Below are 21438 nucleotides of genomic sequence, written 5' to 3' on the forward strand. Positions count from 1 at the left end.
CGTACACAACGGAAGTGACTCGTGTACACAAACTTCAACCCCAACATAGATGCAAAAAAAATCACTGCGATGACATTATGACAGCAATGGAAACTATCTTAAAAGCTCCTCTTTTATAGATTTTCATTCTTCACGTGTGTAATATGAATTCAATATACTACTTGAGGACTAATTGTGAGCATTAATGGGTCGCTGAGCACCAGGTGGCTAGCTTGAGTGAAAGGCATCATTGGCCTCGTGCAGCTGCCAGGCATGAAAGCCTCTATCGACACCTTTGTCCCGACTCACATGAAAGGTCCCTTTGAAGGGTCACGTGTGCGCCCTGCAGCCACATAGGAAACTCAGGAGAAGATGGTGGAACGAGCATATGCGGGGCTATACGCTTTCTCTTCATCTCATTTGGAAAGTCTCCAGTAAATTACATTCTGTGGGAAGCAAGCTGTGGGGGATATTAGAACTATTAACACCCATCTGATGTAGTAAATATTAAATAAAAGCTGGTGCGCCGAACTTTTCACACTGATTTATCTTGATCCGAAACACAGAAGTCTTCAGTATGCAAAAATAAAAGATTTGACCTTGCCGTCCCAATACTTCTGAAGGGGAGTATTAAGCACTGCACTGTGCCTGCTCTGTAGTGTTGTGCAACCTCGGTGTTCAGAATTGAGTTAATGAGAATTCATGAAAACTGTGTTGACGCAGGCAATGATGCTAACACACCGTACATGTTGTCACTTCTGACGTCTCAGGCTCAACTTTTTTCATGACGTCCCTGATTTCCGAGTGCTCGCTTGCGGCGGGGACGGCACCGTTGGCTGGATCCTGGACTGTATAGGTATTCATACAATCTTATTCATTCAAATGAATTTATGCTTTGTGTTCGTCAGCAGTAGCTTCCAAATAGTTTTTATTCATGATTTTCTTCCTTGATGTGTCGTATGGTGAGATGGTAAAGGCATCATGCTGGTAAGGTCATCATGATTGAAATGAATCGCCAAAGGTTTTTCATTTTTTTTTTTTTTTTTTTAAACTGTCCTTCCATCTTTTCTGCTCCATCAGCGGTGAGTATATGTGACAATTGAAATATGTCTTTGCAGACAAGGCCAGCTTCGTTCGGCACCCCCCGGTGGCCATCCTGCCGCTGGGGACAGGCAACGACCTGGCACGCTGCCTCCGCTGGGGGGGAGGTGAGACCCCTACCATGCTATACTGCACAGCACAGGCAAAGTCATTACTTAAAGTGAAAATTGCATTTTGGACACAGACTATTGAGCAGAATTCATTCGTGTTAGTCCTGCCGGGAAACCTTATTTACAAAATTATACACCGCAAATGTGAAATGCATCCACATGATGGAATTCCACGGCCGTAAAGATAATATTGTGCATTATGTAACCTCATTAGGAGGGGGGGAAAGGCAATGGAGAAGTTAAGTGGAAAGCTGTTGAAGCCTGGATCACGAGTTCTCGCTTAAGAATTGGGACAAACCGTTTTGGTGAAGTTCCTGTAAAAAAAAAAAAAAACTGCGGTATGTAAAAAGATTAGCTTGATTGACCATTTAATGTGACAAGGTACACTGTTGGGGCAAATATATACATATGTATATATATTCCACCAACATGTGTGACCCAAAATAAAATGAAGTGTGTCTAAACTCTTACTAAATGTGTGTTTTCAGGATATGAGGGGGGCAGCTTGCTAAAGTTCCTGCGTGACATCGAGCACAGTATCGAGGTTGTGCTGGACCGCTGGAACATCGACATCGTGCCCGATGACAAGGAAGAGAAGGGTGACCCGGTACCCTACAACATCGTCAACAACTACTTCTCTATCGGAGTGGTGAGAACATTTAATTGTAACAAGTGGAATCGAAATGCTTGCATTGTTGGTATTAGCAACTTGTCATGTGGGAGGACGCACCAATGTAGATGTAGTTTAATCTGATTAACAATAAAATAAAACTCAAGTAATACAATTGGATTTACATGTTTTTCATTAGACAATGAGCAAACCACAACATAATAATAAATAAATAAATAATAATAATTAAATAAAAAATAATATTGTAATTTTCTTGTTATTTTTTGGTCATAATAACAAACAAAACTAAATTGAAGCATGCAAGCAGCTCAGTATAGTGTAATCGATGCTGAATTAGAAATCCAGTCATCTTCCATATGATCACTTCGAGTCCACAATGTTTTATGCATCCATGTTCTGGCTACTTATGTGAATTATCAGTTCTGTCTAGTCTCTGTAAATGTCTTTTTATTTGGTTTTAAATTGGACTTTAATTGAATCTACCTTACAATAATGTACAGGGCGTAAGAACGGCCAGCCCCTGATGAGATGACATCAGCATGTTATGGTCACTTAATTTAAAGTGGTCAAAGTTTGTTTGGCCATTAAGGGAGAGCAGATGCATGATGAGTTGCTCCCTCTCAGACAACTTTCTCCATTGGTGGATTTAGTTGGTTGCCATGTTACCGTTACCGAGCAACCCATCTTTTTATTGGCTCATGTTTCATTGGAGTTACTGGCCAAAAGACTCATTCACATTTTTATGGGCTTGACATGCACACACACACACACGCTCACACTTGGACACATACGCAAAACATATGTACGCACACACACACATGGATCTTCATGGTCGTCAAACGCTTGTGTTGTCGCACGTCAACAGTGAAGCATCGCTATGGCAACGCAGCAGCTGGGCAGTCGACATTGACTCGAATGAAGCCTCGCTTGTACACTTTAACTCTAATAACTATTCATCAGCAACTTAACAGATCAGTCTGGCGTTTTAACTGGCAAGCACAGTACCATCTCTTTAAAAAGTAATAAACTAGAGTAAAGTAGTTGACTCACTCGCTGAAAAATGGACATGGTCGGTAATTTCATAGTTAAATAGGTTACCAACCTATTTTGGCTCGCTCACATGCTTGTTTTACTATGAGTACCAACTCACTCTTATGTTCTGATGAAAATCGGGCCTAATGCAACAAATGCAAATTGTTTCACACCCTAATTTGAACATCTCATTCTTAGTCGTTGTCTTCTTTTTACATCAAATTGAACATACTGTAAATAAAAGTGTGTTTCCTTCAATATAAATAATATTAATACAAAAATATTATTCAAAAAATGCATAAAGGCAGGTAAGTAGATAAACTAAGTATTATTTATGCCAAAGGATGTTTATGCTGTTCTGCCTAATTTTACTCGGAGTCAACGTAGAATTATTTTTTTTTTTATCACTTTCAGTCCATGTCATAACCGACTTGAACAAATACAAATAACTCTTAGCAATTGCATGTAGGGTTCACCATAAAAAAAACTAAGATACAAATGCCCAAAAAGGACATTGTGTGCACAAGTAGAAGAGGATGCACTGTGGCGTTGTTACACAACTGCACTCCCACTGATGCCTGCATGCTTGCCAGACTGAACACACAACACACTCGTCGTCTATGTGCAGCTTTTTATATTGTATCATTTTATTTCCCACTCAAATGTTTAACAATTACAGTCGACTCAAAAAGTCACTAAATCAATAAATGAAAATGAACAAATGAATATGGCTGAAGGACGTTGCTTCGGAGACAGAAAAAAAAATGCAGTAGCTACGTATTTGAAAGCCAGGGTGACAGATCGTGGAGCCTCGCGGGTGCAATAGTGACAGATGGTCGCCTATCTGGACACCTGAGCAAACCACCCGTTGTGACTCAGTCCACCACGTCACGCTAAGAGGCCTTCCAATCTGCTTGGCTCATCTTGTGCTTCAAGGTTTGGGTGCCATGGTGACATCATGCTAGATGTGAGCGCTTCCACAGTTGCAGTACATGACGCCGACTTAGCTGCATGGTGTGGAGCATGTGGTGGGCTTGTCCAAGGCGATGCTAGCATCTGTTTTTTATTCTAGTTGTCACGTTGTAAATGCAAACTTTTCTTCCCTTTGAGGATCTTACGTCTCAGTTCAAAGATGATATGAAACACAAGTAGTTTTACAGCAGCGCATTCACCTAATTCACTCGATCAAGAGCCAGCTCGCTAGATATCAGATAAAACTGTTTTGGAATCACTCCCGCTTCACTATGTAGCAATTAGAAATACTGGCCTACATTTACAACTTCCATAAAATACTAATAATTTATTTCCAACAGTCATTTGTATTCATTTCATAGTGTGTGTCTTCGCTGTGCAGTTGCTGATTGTGGTTTATTAATTTTGACCAATCACACATTTCAGTTTTTTTGTGTTTTCATGTAATTGTAATCTGCAAAAGGCCTTCAGAATCTCAAGTGCTGGCATAGGATAAGTGGTTCGAAAGATGGATGGATGGATGGATGGATGGATGGATGGATGGATGGATGGATGGATGGATGGATGGATGGATGGATGGATGGATGGATGGATGGATGGATGGACAGACAGACGCCTCTGAGCAATCGCCACTGGTGTGATCAGTGAAAATGAACATAAATGAGATTAACCACAGTAAAGATTTAAAAAGGGGAGCAAGCAAGTGACACAATGACTCTAATTAATTGTTTTCTCCTTTAATAAATGGAGTCACGATTTAAAAATCACTTTTTGTTAACTTAGGTTGTTTTGCCTCATATTTACTATTTGAAGATTCTAAACATTAGTGGATAAACGATGCAAAAATAAAAAAATAGAAATAAGTTGTGTTCGTTCACGTGAAGCCAGCTTGTTTAATCAACACTCACTCAAGCGCAACAGTAATTGTGGCGTGGGTAGCGGAGGAGCAGAGGAATTTGAAAACTCGCCATTGCAGTGTCGATATACCTGAGCACATTCAATAGGAGTGGATTTATTCAGTACAGTGCATGCATGCATGCACAGTTGCAGACACACACACACATACACACACTCATTAATCCTTACAAAACAGGGTGTGATTTGATGTTGTGTATAGAACCCTGTGCGAGTGCGTGTGTGCATTCGTGCTTGTGCATGCACGTGCTTACACTCGGATGCACAAGAACATGTGCTGCAAGCTGATTCTTCTGTTGAGGGCTTGGCAGGGGGGTTCCTTACCATTTCCGAATGTTTACTATGACACTTCCCTTGATCGCTTGCCAAGATGGTGTCGACTGTGACGCACCTTTCATGATACCCATATAACCACGTAACATAAGCGCTGTATGTAAAAACATCCTGAGCGTTCATTCAAAGTGCTTGACAGGCAGCAACAAAATATTAGTAGATAGAATTAAGTGTAAACCAACCTATTAATCAACTGTTTTTTAAAAACAGCTAGATAACTTTTGCTAGCATTTACCTACTTTACAATCAGGCTGGTGAATTACCTAATTAGTTAACTTGTTAGATAAACAATTAAGTCATGAATCAACTATTTGGATAACGGATTGCTAAGGAGCTAAATGACTAGATAGATTGTTGTTCTGCTTCCGGCAATCATTTTGGTATTGCCAAGAGTAGCTAGTCTTCTAATTTCAACAACAAAATGAATGAAAACAATAACTTGTTTTCGTGGGGTCACGTGTGTGACCTCAGTGCTCTTGAGCAGAGTTCCTCTGGTCTTGAAGAGTCGGCAGGTGTCGCTCAGCATGGTTATTCATTACCGTCCATTATTCATAACCTGGCGTGGACCTGGCAGCTGCTGACTTCCTGTCACTGATACTTCCCCTGACCTTCACCGAATGCCAGCAATACTCCAACGCATGCACACAGACACATAGTCGTCGCATGCCGACACACATACTGTATCTCCATTGCACACAATTTGTTTTTTGGGGCGAATAAGCCTGCAGGCTCTCTCAGCAAAGATTGAACGTTGTAGACCTAATGCTATGAACAAGTACACTAACGTATTAGTATGTGGCGGCTGCTCACTTAAATAGTGTATTCTACTCAAAAACAGTAAGGGATATTTGTCTTCCAGGTTAAATTTCTGCACTCTATGCAATTTGACTTCCTCTTTACTTTTGAATGTATTTGTCCAACAGTGAACGTTACATTTTGGTTCAATTAAATTTGCCGTTTAAACATTCTGCTTACATTTTCACATCATGAGACCAAGATGATGCCCGACAATTGATCAAGGGTCGATGGGTGTTGTTGAAAACACTCGTTGTGAATTTTGCCATTTATTTCCTTGTTGGGAAACGACAAGTTGTACAAAAGAACCGAAACATTGAACAATTGAACATGCATTAAAAAGTTTAGAAAAAAGTTGACCTCAAAAGGTAATGAGTTTGATATCGGTCGTTTTGTCTACCGTGAAAGTTGTTCAACAGAATGTACCAAATGAATGAACAAAACACGTCTGGTTCTGGTCTGGATAGTTGTCATGGTTACAGATAGTACCTCAATCATGTTTGTTAAGATTATGCAAGTCACGAGTTTCACGAGAATGAGGAAACAAACATCGGCGGATATAATCGTCTCCAACTGTGGATTCGTGCTGCTTTGACTCCACCCCCCCACATGCCGCGTACTGTATGAATTATATCAGACTTGTTTGGCTGTTTAACTATATTAGTTCTAGCGAGGCAGGGATAATAATTCGCCCAGCCAGATTGAGATAATGACTGAGGGTCAGACATTCGAGGCCATGCCGTGTCTAATGTTGTTGGGTTCAGCTGAGGATCCAGCATGTCCAGATGTTAACGCAATTCCATCAACGCATTCGCGCCACATTCGTTCTATTTAAGTGTTTTGGGAATGTCTCGTTGCCAGATTGCTCCCAGTGTGACACTAGCATTGCTAATCTTGTACATGGTAACTCATTATAGTTAGGATGCATCTTTGGAAGAAGTCCATCTTGGAAATCTGTTTTGTATGTCTGAGCCCAAGTCAATTTCTTAGAATTTAAGTTGTACATGGAGGTGTAGATGTTTCTGTCCAAGGGGTCATGTCGGTTTGTCCTTTACAGTTACACTTCCTGTTTCGCCAGCTTTAGGATCAAAACAACTTTAATGCTAGCGGCGACTGGAAGCAATAGAAAATATATTCTGATTTTCTGATGTGACAGTCTTGTTTTGGAAAGCTTTGTGTGGTCCGTAACCCGGATGAAACATGCACACCCCGAGGACTTTATTAATGCCCCTCCTCCCAGCCCATCAAATTGGCCATGTTTTCCACATTTGTGCCTCGCTGTGGTCATTGTAGTCACCTTGCCGTGTTTCACGACACGTGAAAGAGCCCCACGTTCCTCATGGTTCGTCTTCGTCCATCAAATTGCCTGAGATGTCCCGTCGCTCGGCAGGTTTCAGGTTCTCTGCCAATTAAAGCGGCGCTGGCGCTTCTATTTTGAGACATGAAATTTGCTGATGCTGCCAGATAGGCGCAACGGTCTCCGTCAGGCCACGCTCGAGGTGGAATCTTGCAGCCAGCCGATAAAATCCGTTTAAGGTTCTGATCACAAGTGAGATTTACTTGCGTACTTGACGATCATCAAGTGCACAATTTTATCATGATTGGTGTTGTTTTTAATTGGGTCACTGATTGTCAGAATAAAAAGTAGTAGAACGTACCTCGTCACAGTCAGACATATTTAATTATATATTTAATTTTCATTTATTTATATTCAAATTTGAAAAAAGGTGAACATTGAATTTTTTTTCAACAAAGGCATTTTATATTGATATTTATTTTGATTATTTTTAACAAATCAAGAGTACAGTGGGATGTTTTTACTCGGGTGAGAATAAAACATTTATTCCCCACCATTCTGACTCCACAACAGAATTCCTCTTTGCTCTTCGACTTCTTTTTACAATTATCGTAAAAAAGATTTGTGAATTGTGTGTAGCATTTTTTTTTAAAAGCAAAATAGCAAACACAACACGGCAAGCAATCATAAGCCATAGATTCCATCTCGGACTAATTGAGGTGGCTTTCCCTTTAGGGGTTTATAATGGGGAAGATAATTTGAAAAAAGAACATAAACTCCAATGCTGGCATTGTTTATGGTGAAGCGTTGTATGTTCTTTCCCTCTCAGGATGCCTCCATCGCCCATCGCTTCCATCTGATGAGGGAGAAGCACCCGGAGAAGTTCAACAGCAGGTTAGGAGATGAACATTTAAAAGTCTAAAAATGTTCTGTGATGGTCGCGTTCTTGCTAGGATTGTAGTTTGCATTGTGTTTTATCATGTAGATTACTTAGTTACGTTGCATAGCCAGAAGCTGAGCTTACACTTTTAATATGAAAATGTGAACTAATCAGCATAAATCAATAGCTACCCGCCCAGCTGGAATGACACTCCATACACATTTGGAGCGCAATCGAATGAGAGCCAATTGAAAATGTCGACAGTCCTCGGTCATCTATTATTTATCCTCTGCGTAGAACGACTCATGTTAGCGTTATACTGATGATCTGAGAGGATTTGAGAAGTCTCAATGAGCAGTATATCCATCTGACTCTCTTATACTGCTCCCAAGTGGCACACCAGAAGGAGCAGCACAATGGCCATTCGATTGATACAGTGAACGGATTGATGGCATTTTTACAATTTTTTTTATAAGAAAATGATTACGGACAGTGTTTTGAGTTACAAGTATGGTCATGGAATAAATTAAAATAATCTCAAGGCACCTTCATTAAATATGAAATCTGTTAAATAATCAATTAATGTAACAAAATAAAAATACTAAATAATTTGACAGACATTGATTTGTTATTATTGTTTTTTATTTAATAAAAAAGTATTTTTATAAAAGGCAGAACATCTTTATAATGGTAACACATTTAATTAACTTCATTTTCTTCATGTGTGATTTGTTAAAATGATTTAGCTATTTATCAGAAATAAATTAAATGCCACTTCTACGGACATTTCCAAATGTGGTTCCTTGCCTGAATTGACAATGAATTAATGTTTCCAAAGTTTGTGAAATATAGTTAAAAAGTGATTTTTTAACAGACGTGGTATTAAATATTACAAAAATAGTACTGAAGTGCCAGTATTAGCTCATCACATCCTTTCTAGCACTCCAAACATTTGCTTGTGGGCTCCTCCCTGCTGACAAGGCAGTTAAGTAAAAATGCTTGTTCCGCCATCCTAGTGGGAACAGCCTGTTTGCATATTAGCATGAATTCAGCCGTCTCCAACTCCTCCAGCTAGGAAGTGCGAGTATGAGAGTGTTATTGAGACATCTCGTTTACTCTTTGAATTTGAATAATTAATGTGCAGCTCTTCCATTTTCTGTCCTGTATGTATTGGTGATGCCAATGGCTGGTGGAGGTTTGCAAAAAAAAAAATCAAAAATAGCTTTCAGATCACGACAAGCAGTTTGCTTGCACATAGTGTATCTTTACTTCTATTTTGCAGTTGCTGTTTATAACTTGCAACAAAGATTTCAAATTCCCAGAGGAAAAGCATTCCCATACCCTCGAATAATAATAATAAAGGACAGAATCTTGCAGTGTAATGCTAATAAACGACATGAGTGACAAGTGAGCTCCTTATGGCCACCGTCACATTGAGCCCCCGGCGAGAGCGCTAAAGTGACACTTTCGCGACACGCTAATCAACACTATTTACAGTAAGCCAACACTGAAGGCTATTGTTCATCTGTGAATGATCCTCTGCAGAGCTACAGACAGCTGATTGACAGCGGCAACTGTTCCTTTGTCCGGATGACTTGGCACTTTGCGTTCCATTCAGAAACGTTTGACTTGAAAAGATGTTTTGTTTTGGTTTTTTTTTTTTTATCTCCGCGGGTGACAAGATGATCGATCGCCTTTGACCCAGAGAGGAAGCCCGTAGCGACATTAGCTCGCTGCTGTTTTTGTCCTCTTTTCCATTCACATATGTTGCCACTTGTGTCTTTTCATGCATGTCTCACACTCACACGCTCAACCACCCCCAACCTTCAGCATCATCTTGCCATCCAGGGCCTCTTAGAACAGAGATTGTGTGTGATGTGAACCCAGGTGCCAGGGAGTTTTTGCACAAGCTAACAAGGTTGACAAATTAAGCGTTCACGTGACGGTAATGATGTTAAACGAACCCTGACAAATTCGCTATTTTTGCAAACGTTCGCCCTTCACTAGGGTACGGGAAACGGCTCCCATAATTACTCCAGCGCTCAGGGCACAGAAATCAACAAACTTTTTTTTCTTCTGCTATCTTTAGTCTGAAAAGTGACAAATTTTCGATCAAAGTGGTTGATGCCACTCGTATTCGTCCAGACTTTGTAATATTTGAGGACACATGCGAGAAATGACAACTGTCACTCATGCACGTTAGCTTGGCTTGTTACTAAGCACATTACAATCTCTACTTGGTTGCATTTAGTCTTCTCTCTGTCGCTAAGCTGATTTTGTTAAAACATAACCCTGTTCACCCCATTAATACTAAAATCCTTTGTGTATTTTGTGCAGTGTAAATTAATCAATTGATTTTTCTTTTTTTTGTCTTTTGGTGACCTCATATCCACAAATTAACAAAACCACTGTTGACCCTTGACCTCTAAATCATTAGTTCTCTTTCATGTGAACTGCCTAAAGAAAATGAAGTCATCAACTGATTAGCGAGGGATCAGACTCTCACCACCTCTTTGACCTCTGTCCCACAACCTTGTGGCCTGCTCTAGTGACGTTTAAGCTCATCAGCACTTTTTGTTCTCATTTCCATGGTGACAATTGGGACAATCCTATCTAATACTGGTTATTGTTAAAATAGTTTTATTTAGTTCTTGGTTGTACATTTTTCCATTAAAAAAATAACCTATAAGTAGACCCAACAAATTTTAGTTTCCATATGTAGGTTTTGTCCAAATCCTTTTTATGATCTGCTTTTGAGCAGCACACGGAACTATTTTAAGTGCAGAGTTGGAGGAGGGGTGGTCAAGAGGTCACTGCTCATGTTAAGGATTAAAAGAGATGCTTATCAGGAGAGAAGGGGAATCATATGGTTGGAGGCATGCATAGCTCTGCTCCAGTACCTGAACTGCGTTTTTACAACACCCATCGTGTCCCGTCACTGAGGCCGGATCGCTCTTAAGATCTATGATCTGTCCCGATCTGTTTGGAATCAATCATCTACAGTTGCTTAACTTGCTATGGGCAAGCAACACCTGAAACAAACGTGGCTATAATTGGTGGTGGGATGAAGAAATGAGTCTTGTGGAATGTGAGTTAATTACATCTTTGCAGGCCGTCTCCAGTGGAAACTGTTTAATGAGCAGCGACACTTTTCCTTTTGGAGCAATGTAACGGTTCCTAATTGTGATGTCACATTAGCTCCCAATCATTCCTTCTGACAAAACTTCCTAGGGGAGTTGAGACGCTTTAGCCACTTTCACACTGAAGATTAAACGAGGGAATTTTATGCCTTTCTCAGGGGAAGCTGAAGTCAACCTGCAACTTTTGCAAAATATCGCTTCGTCCTGTGAAAAAAAATCCAAACTGTATGGAAGCATGCTCAGTCAAGCTATACCACTTGGTATAAAATATGGTTTTAGACATGAGAAGAACATCAGAGCAAGCTGGGCTGAAAGTAAAAATAAAGTTAAGCTAAGGAGTATACAATCATTTTTAGAATGATGAGGTGCTTGTGGTGAACATTTTGGCAGGCTCTGACATTCCCTTGTCACACGGAGCTATTGCCTGATGTCAAGCGTGCCTTGGCACTCATTAATATTATGAGATGTACAGTATGTCACTTGGCGAGTGATGTAGGCCGAGATGTTTCAGCTTCAGGTGCGGGAAACGTAATCATCCCAATGACGTGGATTTGTCGTCATTCTTAACTTCACACATGCTTCCTGAAATTCAAAAAAACCCAATGCCCCATTTCCACCGCAAGAAGATTATCTCCATCCATTTTCAGTACTGCTGGACTCAGAGCTATCACATCCAACATGGACGCTAGTGGAATCACACTTTCCAAAACTGTTCCATTTCATTAACGAGTGAGAGAAATGACACCACATCCATCATGACATGTCTGTCTGCTAGGCGCTTTTGGGCAGTGCCGCTTGGAATGGCCTCTTGATGGCGGTTGGTTTTTGTTCTGATTTGTAATGTCCTCCGGCAGTGTTTCGCCAGCGGTGACGTAGTATGTCCAGTATTCGGGTAAATACGGTCACTGAGGACATTTCATGCGGACAGTTTTGACGACAAAAGGCACACAATGGTTGGATTCATGCAGGTTTTAGGTGCTGTTGGGTAGTTTTGGCCTGTTGGGTCACATTACCCTGAGCTGCCCTGAAAGCCTTTTGAAATGACTCAAGGCAACAGAGCGATTCAATCTGTCAACAAAAATAACATGTGACCTTAACATAAGTGCAATTCATGTGCCCTTGATTGAAAATGTTTTTGTTTTGCCGCTCAGAATGAAGAACAAGTTGTGGTACTTTGAGTTCGGCACCACCGAGACCATTTCAGCCACTTGCAAAAAGCTCAACGAGTGCATTGAGGTTGAGGTGAGTCATCACTTGAGAATCGGCAAGAGCGATGAGCATATGAGAGGTAATTTTCGAATCACAAAGACCTCAATTTGGAGCTTCTGTTCCATTTTGGTCAGTAGCGGGCTTTATTATTATCTATGCTGTCTAAAATTAACGACTAATTTTTGTGCTGCAGTGCGACGGCATCATATTGGACCTGAGCAACACCTCCTTGGAGGGAATCGCAGTGCTCAATATTCCCAGCATGCACGGTGGCTCCAATCTGTGGGGCGAGACCAAGAGGCGGCGTAGCTACAACCGCATGAGCAAGAAGGTTTCTGAGCGGATTCCAAATAGCACCGTCACCGACCCTAAAGAGCTCAAGTTTTGCATGCAAGGTGAGTGATTGACAACAACCGGCTCTGTCTCTTTCCATGCATAACGAGAACACTTCAGTGACTCACTTTTTTTCTTTTTTGTGCGCAGCCATTAGCCTAAAGCACACTGTACTCATTCAAATCCATTTGCATAACATATTTGTTCAAGTCAACTGTAATTGTGAGCATTATGACGAGGAATGTCTTTTTAGGCTAGAGGCGCTTTTGTTGTGAAACATTAAGGAAAATCATAAACATTCAAATGTGTTTCTTCAACAAAAAAAAAAAAAGAAAAGCAATCATATCAGGCTAAATTGACCTTTTTTTTTTTACTTTTAGTCATGTTAAAATGCTAATTTCCCCAGACAGATTCTGAACTTCATGTGTGGTGGATGTCAGCATATTTCATTCATAAATGTAATAGCAGCATGCATCAAAACCTCAGTGGAGAAATCAATTTATTAAATGCATTATTAATATTATCATCTTTTATTTATTTTTAAACGCACCAACCTGGCACACACACACACAACATTGTGAGTGTCTGTGAGCGCCTTTGTGGCCTTTTCTGGTCTCTGCTTTAAGCATTGACCTGATTCCTCCACAAGGTCCTTTAAGTATCCTCTTAAAGTAACACTCACTGGACTCTCTCCCAGTTGTATCGTTATCTCATCACGCCAACTGACCAGAAATACAATACTGTACTCTCCACTCCGCTAGCTTCGTAGTCTACTTAACCTCGTGCTGATTAAGCGCCTGTTTTTGACCTCTTGTCTAAAGTACAAGTAGATTATGACATTGAAATTCCATTGATTTGTCAGCTAATAATGCCAAACAAATGGACAAATCAAACAGTTTTCTTTGTTTGCTAATGTTTGGAATGAATTTAAGATAATTTTGAATAAACAATAATTTAAAGGACCATATCCATTTTTTACGAATTAGCATGCTAAATTCCAGAACCTCTAAAGTGTAATAAAATTGCTTCTGGAATGCTGGTTGACCTTCATTTTGTTCCAATTTAGAGTTCCCCCGAGAAATAAATAGTTCAGGTTTCAAAATGTGGCAAAATGTAACGTAAATGTTTCACACAACCGCTACTTTAAAATCAAAATCTTCAATTTCCCGAAAATGTTGGTCGTTTTCCAACCAAATACTTTTCAACGCTACGATGTAGTCCCACTTCTTTGAGTGTGACTATTATAGTGGCGGGCCTTGCTTTTAGCATCTGGGCCTTGAGTGAGTGACTTAACCTACTTCTTAACTCCTCCACTATTACATCACAACAGTGTAAATCATCTGGAGCATCTGTCTCCAAAAACTTTAAATAAAAATTTAAATAAAATACACCATACTCACTCGAGATTATGATTAATATTAACAGTAGGACCCTTCAGATGTCCGTGCTAGTCGAACTTGGCTTGCTTTGATTACCCACTCAGAGGATGACAAAATGCTGACTATCTTAGGTTAACTAGCTATCCCATTACTAATATAGTTAAATTGTCCAGCATTGCTGATTCTGAAGGCCCTGAGCAGGTGCTTAATCGACAAAGAAAATCTTTCATCATTATACAGTGTTGGGAATAAATTAATAACATTTCATGGAATAAACATTTGTTGTTTTGCTGATAAGTGTTAATCAGTCTTTCGTGCCAGGATGGCTTACCACTCAGATATTAGTGTATGATGTAACAGATCTGAAAGCACGCGCTGGAATTTTACAATTCATTTTATGAGCTTCTGCCGTCAATTCTTTTCGAGAATAGGACTCATGGTGCAGGCCTGTGTGCATGCGTGTACGCTTTTGTCATACACCTAATTGCTTATGGCAGTAGCATTGTCTGGTGCAGTAAAGTGAAGCTTTTAAATCCATTTGCTGGAGTTAATGTAATCTTCCAAAGCGACCCGGAGTGCTTTGCGAACAGCCCGCGGCGCGTGCGTGTCTGCACCGATTTCATCTCGTCGCGTGATGCCTGCACGTAGCCGAGACGGGACTCAGGTATGCTGTATGATAGCGTCATTCATGTCCCTTGAAATGAAGCAAATCATCTCTTGTGCATATTTACCAAAACGCCTTAGGTAATTTTGACGGATATTGACATTTAAAACGGCAAATTGGCTCTGCTGGACGGAATGTCACGCCATCCCTTCAAGGAAGATTAGGTTTTCTTTGCTTTCTCTTAGCTAATTAGCAGAGCAACTTAATCGAATTACATTAAAGAGGCAGGGCACAGGCCAAGGAAGAACTGACCCTAAAATTTAAACGGTATCATTGGAGTATTAAAAAATTATCCACTGTTAAACAAGAAGGAGCTGGCCGTTCTTTATCAATGCATCCATTTTTTTTTTGTCCTCATGAGGGTCATGGAGAACTGAAACTTGACCCACTACCCACTACAATATAAATAACTTGAATGTGTGACCCACAAAAACACAGTTTGTCCAACTTTTAACAAATTGGACTTTGGGACATTAACATGTCAATGATTAACACTCGTTTGGTAGTTAGCAGGATTGTGCAAAAACTACATAACCAATTTGAGCTGATCTTCCAGATCTAAATGAATGCACAAATTTAATCATTAAGTCAAACTGTCTCGGAAGTTAAGAACAGTCTTGTCGCTGGTGTGACGACACCCGTACGGCAATGACGGGAAACGGATTTACGTATAAACTCTCCTTGGGGTGGTTTACTCCCTCTTCACCGTTTATCAGTGCGCCATCGCGACCTCCCTTGTTGACTTCCTCTCTGCGCCCAGATCCAATTTCCTCAACTTCCTGCCACTAAATAAATAACATAAATAAGAAGGGGTTTTAGCAAGCGGGAATGAGAGCAAACTACAGTATTTAGTTGACATAATAAGAACTTGGGGTGTGCTGTATTGTATAATTTAATGTCAAAAATGGGAGGCTGATAAATGTGAAGGAATTTCATTACAATTACTTCGCCCCTCGTTCATATATAATTGTTAACCCAGTTAATGGGAAAACTAGTTCTTAGTGTGTTTTTATTTATTTATTTATTTATTTATTTGTTTATTCATTTATTTATTTACTTTAAAACAAAAGAAAATACTTTACATTTTTTATTTCAGTGACTTTGATGTGCTTGTAACCTTAAGTGCCACATACAATGAAAAGCATGTCTCTTCGAATTTTGTGAGTTTTCGTTTTTGAGTTTTTTGTTGATAAAAAGCACGGTGCCAATATTTATATTTTCTTCTATATTTGTCATGTTGAACAAAAAGCATGTTCCTTCAAAATTTCTTCTGGATACCTCTATCTAGAGAGCAATTCAAGAAATATGGAGATACAGACTCTGGTGATTATATCTTATTTTATTCATCATGGGTCCGTCACTAGTGTGCTCCCGCCTACAGTGGCTGACAACGCTCACGCTGGGAGCTGCCACATCGCTGGCTATTTTAGGTCCATTGCATCCAGAGATGACAAATTGCTTTTGTTCTCACCGAACAAAAACAGCAGACTATAATTACCCTGATGCCACTGCCAGTGTACGCCCACCCCGACTGATTTGCAAGGCTCGAAATGTTTCCTGTAGGAAGTCACTGAGCTGTTGAGTGACTGGTGGGAAAGTGGGTGACCTTCCACTGACATGTTTACTGTAAGTATTACAACTGCTTAGCCGGTTCAGCGGGTCAAAAATTTTAATCCTTTGTCATACTTTCAATCTCAAATCTTTCTGTTTGTGGCCAACATCAAGTGACACGAAACATTTTTGTTTTTAATTTCATTCTTGGACAGTAGTAACAAGGTGTTCTTAGTTGCATGGCCAAGTGCTCTCCCCCCGACTTACCTCCCTTGGACGAGATCTTCTGTAGTTCCTTCGACCATCTGCCACCACTCGGACCATCCCAAAACAATAACAGGCAGCTCAGCTAGTGGGGAAAAATACCCAAATATGTTTGTCTAAAATTGTTACATTCTGTAGAATTTAAATCATGTACAATGAAAGCTCAAAGAAATTATTCCGTTGGTTCTTGAATGTATCCTCCCCAGCCAGTCTAGTAATTAGACAAGAAACATGTTAAATATGTAACCTATTAGAAAAATGAACAAAATGTAGTTCGCTCATCTGTTTGACCTTCATCTTTGTTCAAAACACTAATACGGGCTTGAAACCCTAATTTGAAACTTTCACTCTTGTTTTAAATGCTTACATGGGCTTGAAACTATTTTGAACTCTTATTGCTTGAAAACCCCTGAAAAGTGCAAAAAAAATAAAAATACATATAACTGTTAGTATACATACACTTTTGCTCGTATAAAGAATGATTCACTGGAATCAGGCTGGAATAAGACAAAACAAAGAGGCAGTAATTCTCAGTGACTTGGCAAAGCAAATGCCATCCCATCCCAGGATGCATTGCTGCATGCTGGCATTATGTAAGAGGCTGTTCTCATCTATTCTTAGCCCTACCTTGCCGATGCTGTTTGATGGCCGCTTCCAAAGCGCAGCCGATGTGAGAACACAGAGCACAGTAGGGCTACTCCGCCATCGTGCCTCAACGCAGCAGGGCAAGGGCAGGTCGGTGTGTCCATGTTTGGCACTAGTAGGAAGCAGAGGAGTGCAAGTGAATGGAGGCGTGCACTCAAGAAAGGAGGGGAATTATATTAAACGCTACAAATGGTGATATAATGTGTGAATGGTATTTAACACTTCAGCCAAATCTTGTATGTTTTGCACACTCCGATTCCTTTAGATCGAAGCATATTTAGACTATGCAGAGGTGATATACTCAAGTATTTACATTTTTTTAATTAAGCTTAATGAATGTCTTTTGTGGAGCACGTTTCAGGGGTTAAACTGTTAATTTAAAAAAAGTGTAAGATTATTATGCTAAAACAGTTTGAAATTCAATTATTAATATAAGGGTTAGGTTTCAAATTAAGGTTCCAAACTCAGGTGGCAATCCTTCTTGCCAAACACTTCTGAATTTGTTTTGTCAATGCCCTTAACACTCCATGGTTGAACAGTAGAGTCAAAACACACAAATATAAAATGCAAACACTCGCGAGCAGCTGCAGAAGACCAAACCAGACTGTTGTTGTGACTCCCGGCTCATCCCAATGTACTGTACACTAATTACGTTTATAAAACCAGTTTATTTCATCACATTATTTCATTTTACAATATTTTTACACAACGCAGTTCTATTTTTCGTTGATAAGAAAAAAATAGGAGATTTGTGCTGTTTTTGGCATGGCTGGAATTAATTAATGAAATTTTAATTAATTTAAAATTTTGTTAGCTGGAGTGCTTATCCAGCTATGCCAACAAGGTTACCTCTGCAACATTTTTAATTAACCTATACTATTTAATGACTATAGTAGTAAATAGATTTTTTCAGTGTTCCGCTAAAAGATTTTTGTCTCAATCATATAACTATTTATTAGCAAAATATGCTGGCTACGTTAAATTCAATCTTGATTTGTTGTGCATGATTTCCCTGCTCCCATTACTATGGAGTATTTAAACGTGAAGGATGGATTTTATGCTTCTTTTCTCCATTTTCATTTTACGCTTAACTAATATGTGAACGATGAGTCAGACAAAGTGAAAACACAACTTGTATTATTTTTCCTGGCCGGCAGCACTGACTCATCTTATAAGCTCATCAGTGTGCAAAAACAAAAAGTTAGTCATTAGCTGCTTGTTGACAACAAGTTTGTGCATGAGTAAAAATACACATAAAAAGATACACAAAAATCCCACTTTATAATCACAAATCACCATACAGTACATACTATCTTAACAATATTGCCTTCCACTAAACAACTAAAAGTGGGATTGAGGGATATTTTTTGAAACTATGTATTTACTTAAGAAAAAATATTTAGACTACTATACTATACTAAACTGTTTAGAGTGCAGCACTAAACAAGACACGCAACAGTGTCCTGTTTGCTTTTAGGCACACAAAAGCAGCGACGGGATGAGTGAGCTCGGACCACGTTGGGAAATTATTGACGTTGTTTGCACTACAATCACAACAGGCTGCCAGTCGGGACGTGTCTGGGCGCAGACCCCCCCCACACTCCCCCCAGGCTATGTTTCCACCACAAAATGCATGTCTTTTATTCTCTTTGGCCTGGACTCCCCCAGCAAGCACAGAAGGCTTTTTTTGCATGTGTGCACAGTTAATGTGAAAAGTGAAATAAATTTGTCAGTGAGAGATGATTGTGTTGTCGCAGCTCTCACCGACTGTGCATATGAAATTGTTATATCGTTCATAATTCATGTCTCAAATCATTTGTAAAAAGCTGCAAATGGGGGTAGGGTTGTAAATATGTCAGAGTTGTATTAGACTGAGGGATCACTGAATAGGGTATGCCTACAGGATAAAGCCCGTCTCACGGTTCGGCGTTCCAGGGTTCAAAATTTGTTGTTATGCTTGTTCTGCTCATGCTAAAATTTTGGTAGGTGATGCTATGTTTTTTGCGGGTACTCTGGGTTCGTCCCACATTCCAAAAACTTGCATGTTAGGTTCAATGACGTCTCTCAATTGACCATAATGAGAATGAATAGTTCTTTGTCTATTCTATATATGATTTTCCCCCAAAAAATATGCCTCCAGAATTACCCAAAACTTAACACCACCATGTATGTTTTTGCTGTCTTTGGCTTTTTGTGAGACTTTCTCTGAAATAATAGCAGTGCTGTTCACCAAAACCCTCAAAATTTGAAAAGAAAAAAAAGAAACTTACAAAGTGCAAGGAACATTTTTTATTCATTCTCATCTTTGAATTCAATTATCTTAAAGGATCGTTCGAGTATGCGTGCAAGTATTCTCTTTCATCCAGGTCATGTCATTCTCAGGGCAATGAATTGATTGCAATCAGACAATTGTAATCAATTCAGTGCCCTGTGAATACTGTACTCGCCACCATTCCAAATTAACACGATTTTTGCTAAATGGTAGCATGTGTCATGTGTGCAGACTTTAGCGACCAGCTTCTGGAGGTGGTGGGCCTGGAGGGGGCCATCGAGATGGGCCAAATCTACACGGGGCTGAAGAGTGCCGGGCGGCGCCTAGCTCAGTGCGCCAACGTCACCATCAGGTCGTTACTAGTTCTTATCTGCTATGTCTGGTTTTGACCCACTTCTCCATCACACTTCAGCTGTCTTCTACCTCCTCCTGATCAAAAATGCATTTCTTTAGAATTTTATTTATTTATGTTCAACTTGGAGGGTTTCCAAACAATGTGGCTTGTGTGCATAACAAATTATACATAGCCTCTATGTGTTTTTTTTCTTCTTTCAGCTGGAGACATTTTGTCTCGTTTTGGTTGTGCCAGTGTTGGAGAAATATCTCCATTCCCGAAGCTAGGGAGGGGGTCTTGGCTGCTGAATGTGTTTGAAAAGGCTTTCACAAGTGCACAAAATTGCAATGTGTGTGAACACTACCACATTTATGAGCGTAGGTAGACTGTTTTCCGTTCACTCAGCAATGCATTGTGAGTAAAAATGTCCAAAAACATGACAGGAGTATTGCTCTCAAAAAGTTTTTATATCTTGCCATGAATGCAGCAATATATCAAGTTAACTTCCACAATTGTTATGACTTGGGAGTTTTGTGGAAAGAAACAGCAGCTTCATAGATGTTCTGAAAAAAGTTAAACCCTTCAAAAAAGTCTGTAGAATTACATCACTACTATTTCATTTGTTGAAATCCTACGTAACTGTGTTGAAAGCAATGTCAAGGCCTTTATTCAATGGAATGTCATTTGTGAGTACAATCGGTGTGTGCGTAAGAGCAGCCTTGGATTAGCTTCACTTCTCGACACACTCGTAACTGTTATTCACCCAATCTTGAATGTAGGTCCTTGAGTAAAAAGAATTACAACTGTGCAAGAGGGATCTTACTATAAGCATGACGTCCGTGTGTATATTTTGGTTTGTAAGGCTGTGATGGGTGAAGGTTTTTAATGTTTTGCAAGTGCATGATCCGACCTTCGTCTTTTTATCTTCATCCATACAGAACATCTCGTAGGCTGCCCATGCAGATTGACGGCGAGCCTTGGATGCAACCGCCGTGCACGGTGAGAGCAACCACTTGTGATTTAAACATGGAGCACACTTGTGATGGGAGAACAAGTCCATGGCTAACCATGCTGGGTTGTGCTGAAGAAGAATAGATTGAAATGGTGTTGTTTAGAACTGTATGACCACAGAAATGAAAAAGATCATGAGCTACGTTTTCACCACCTTTTTTGATAGCAGTTCGCAACATTCTGAGCCAATAAGTGTGTGAATGGCAATAATTATACTGGCTAACAGAATACGGTGTACTCTAACAGGGAGAATTGGACTTCTCTTTTTTTTTTTCAAAACAATAAACACTCATTGTACTTTGTACATGACTTTTCATTGGCTACTACCTTCGGGCATTTAGGTTTTATACCCTTGACATTTTTACAACTTGGAAATCATCTAGCGTCTCACTTAAGTAGTTACACACGTCACATATTTTATTGCATCATCATGGGACAACACTAAAAACATCACACAAATTGGGCCCACTTTTCCTTCCCCCGGGGCCTTGTTAGATGTGAAGAAAGTGTATTAAATTTGAATTATGGTGGCCACACAAAGTAAGGACACTTAGAACACAATTTGGACATTTACACTTGAAAGTGTTTATT

The 21438-nt window shown here is 39.8% G+C and overlaps 1 protein-coding gene across 3 annotated transcripts in view; it reads left to right on the top strand.

Moving 5' to 3' along the window:
- Positions 1-21438, top strand: part of dgkg (diacylglycerol kinase, gamma) — a 46231-nt gene that overhangs the window by 19601 nt on the left and 5192 nt on the right. For all 3 annotated transcript variants that reach the window (XM_088383280.1, XM_088383279.1, XM_088383281.1), the window contains 8 exons: positions 750-835; positions 1098-1187; positions 1679-1839; positions 7995-8059; positions 12337-12427; positions 12588-12789; positions 19734-19854; positions 20775-20835. In XM_088383280.1, coding sequence (XP_088239406.1) covers positions 750-835; positions 1098-1187; positions 1679-1839; positions 7995-8059; positions 12337-12427; positions 12588-12789; positions 19734-19854; positions 20775-20835 — 877 coding nt within the window. The remainder of the gene's footprint in view (positions 1-749; positions 836-1097; positions 1188-1678; positions 1840-7994; positions 8060-12336; positions 12428-12587; positions 12790-19733; positions 19855-20774; positions 20836-21438) is intronic.

The sequence above is a fragment of the Syngnathus floridae genome, chromosome 8, assembly GCF_059516105.1.
Source record: "Syngnathus floridae isolate MCC-2025c chromosome 8, RoL_Sflo_1.0, whole genome shotgun sequence".
NCBI classification, from domain to species: domain Eukaryota; kingdom Metazoa; phylum Chordata; class Actinopteri; order Syngnathiformes; family Syngnathidae; genus Syngnathus; species Syngnathus floridae.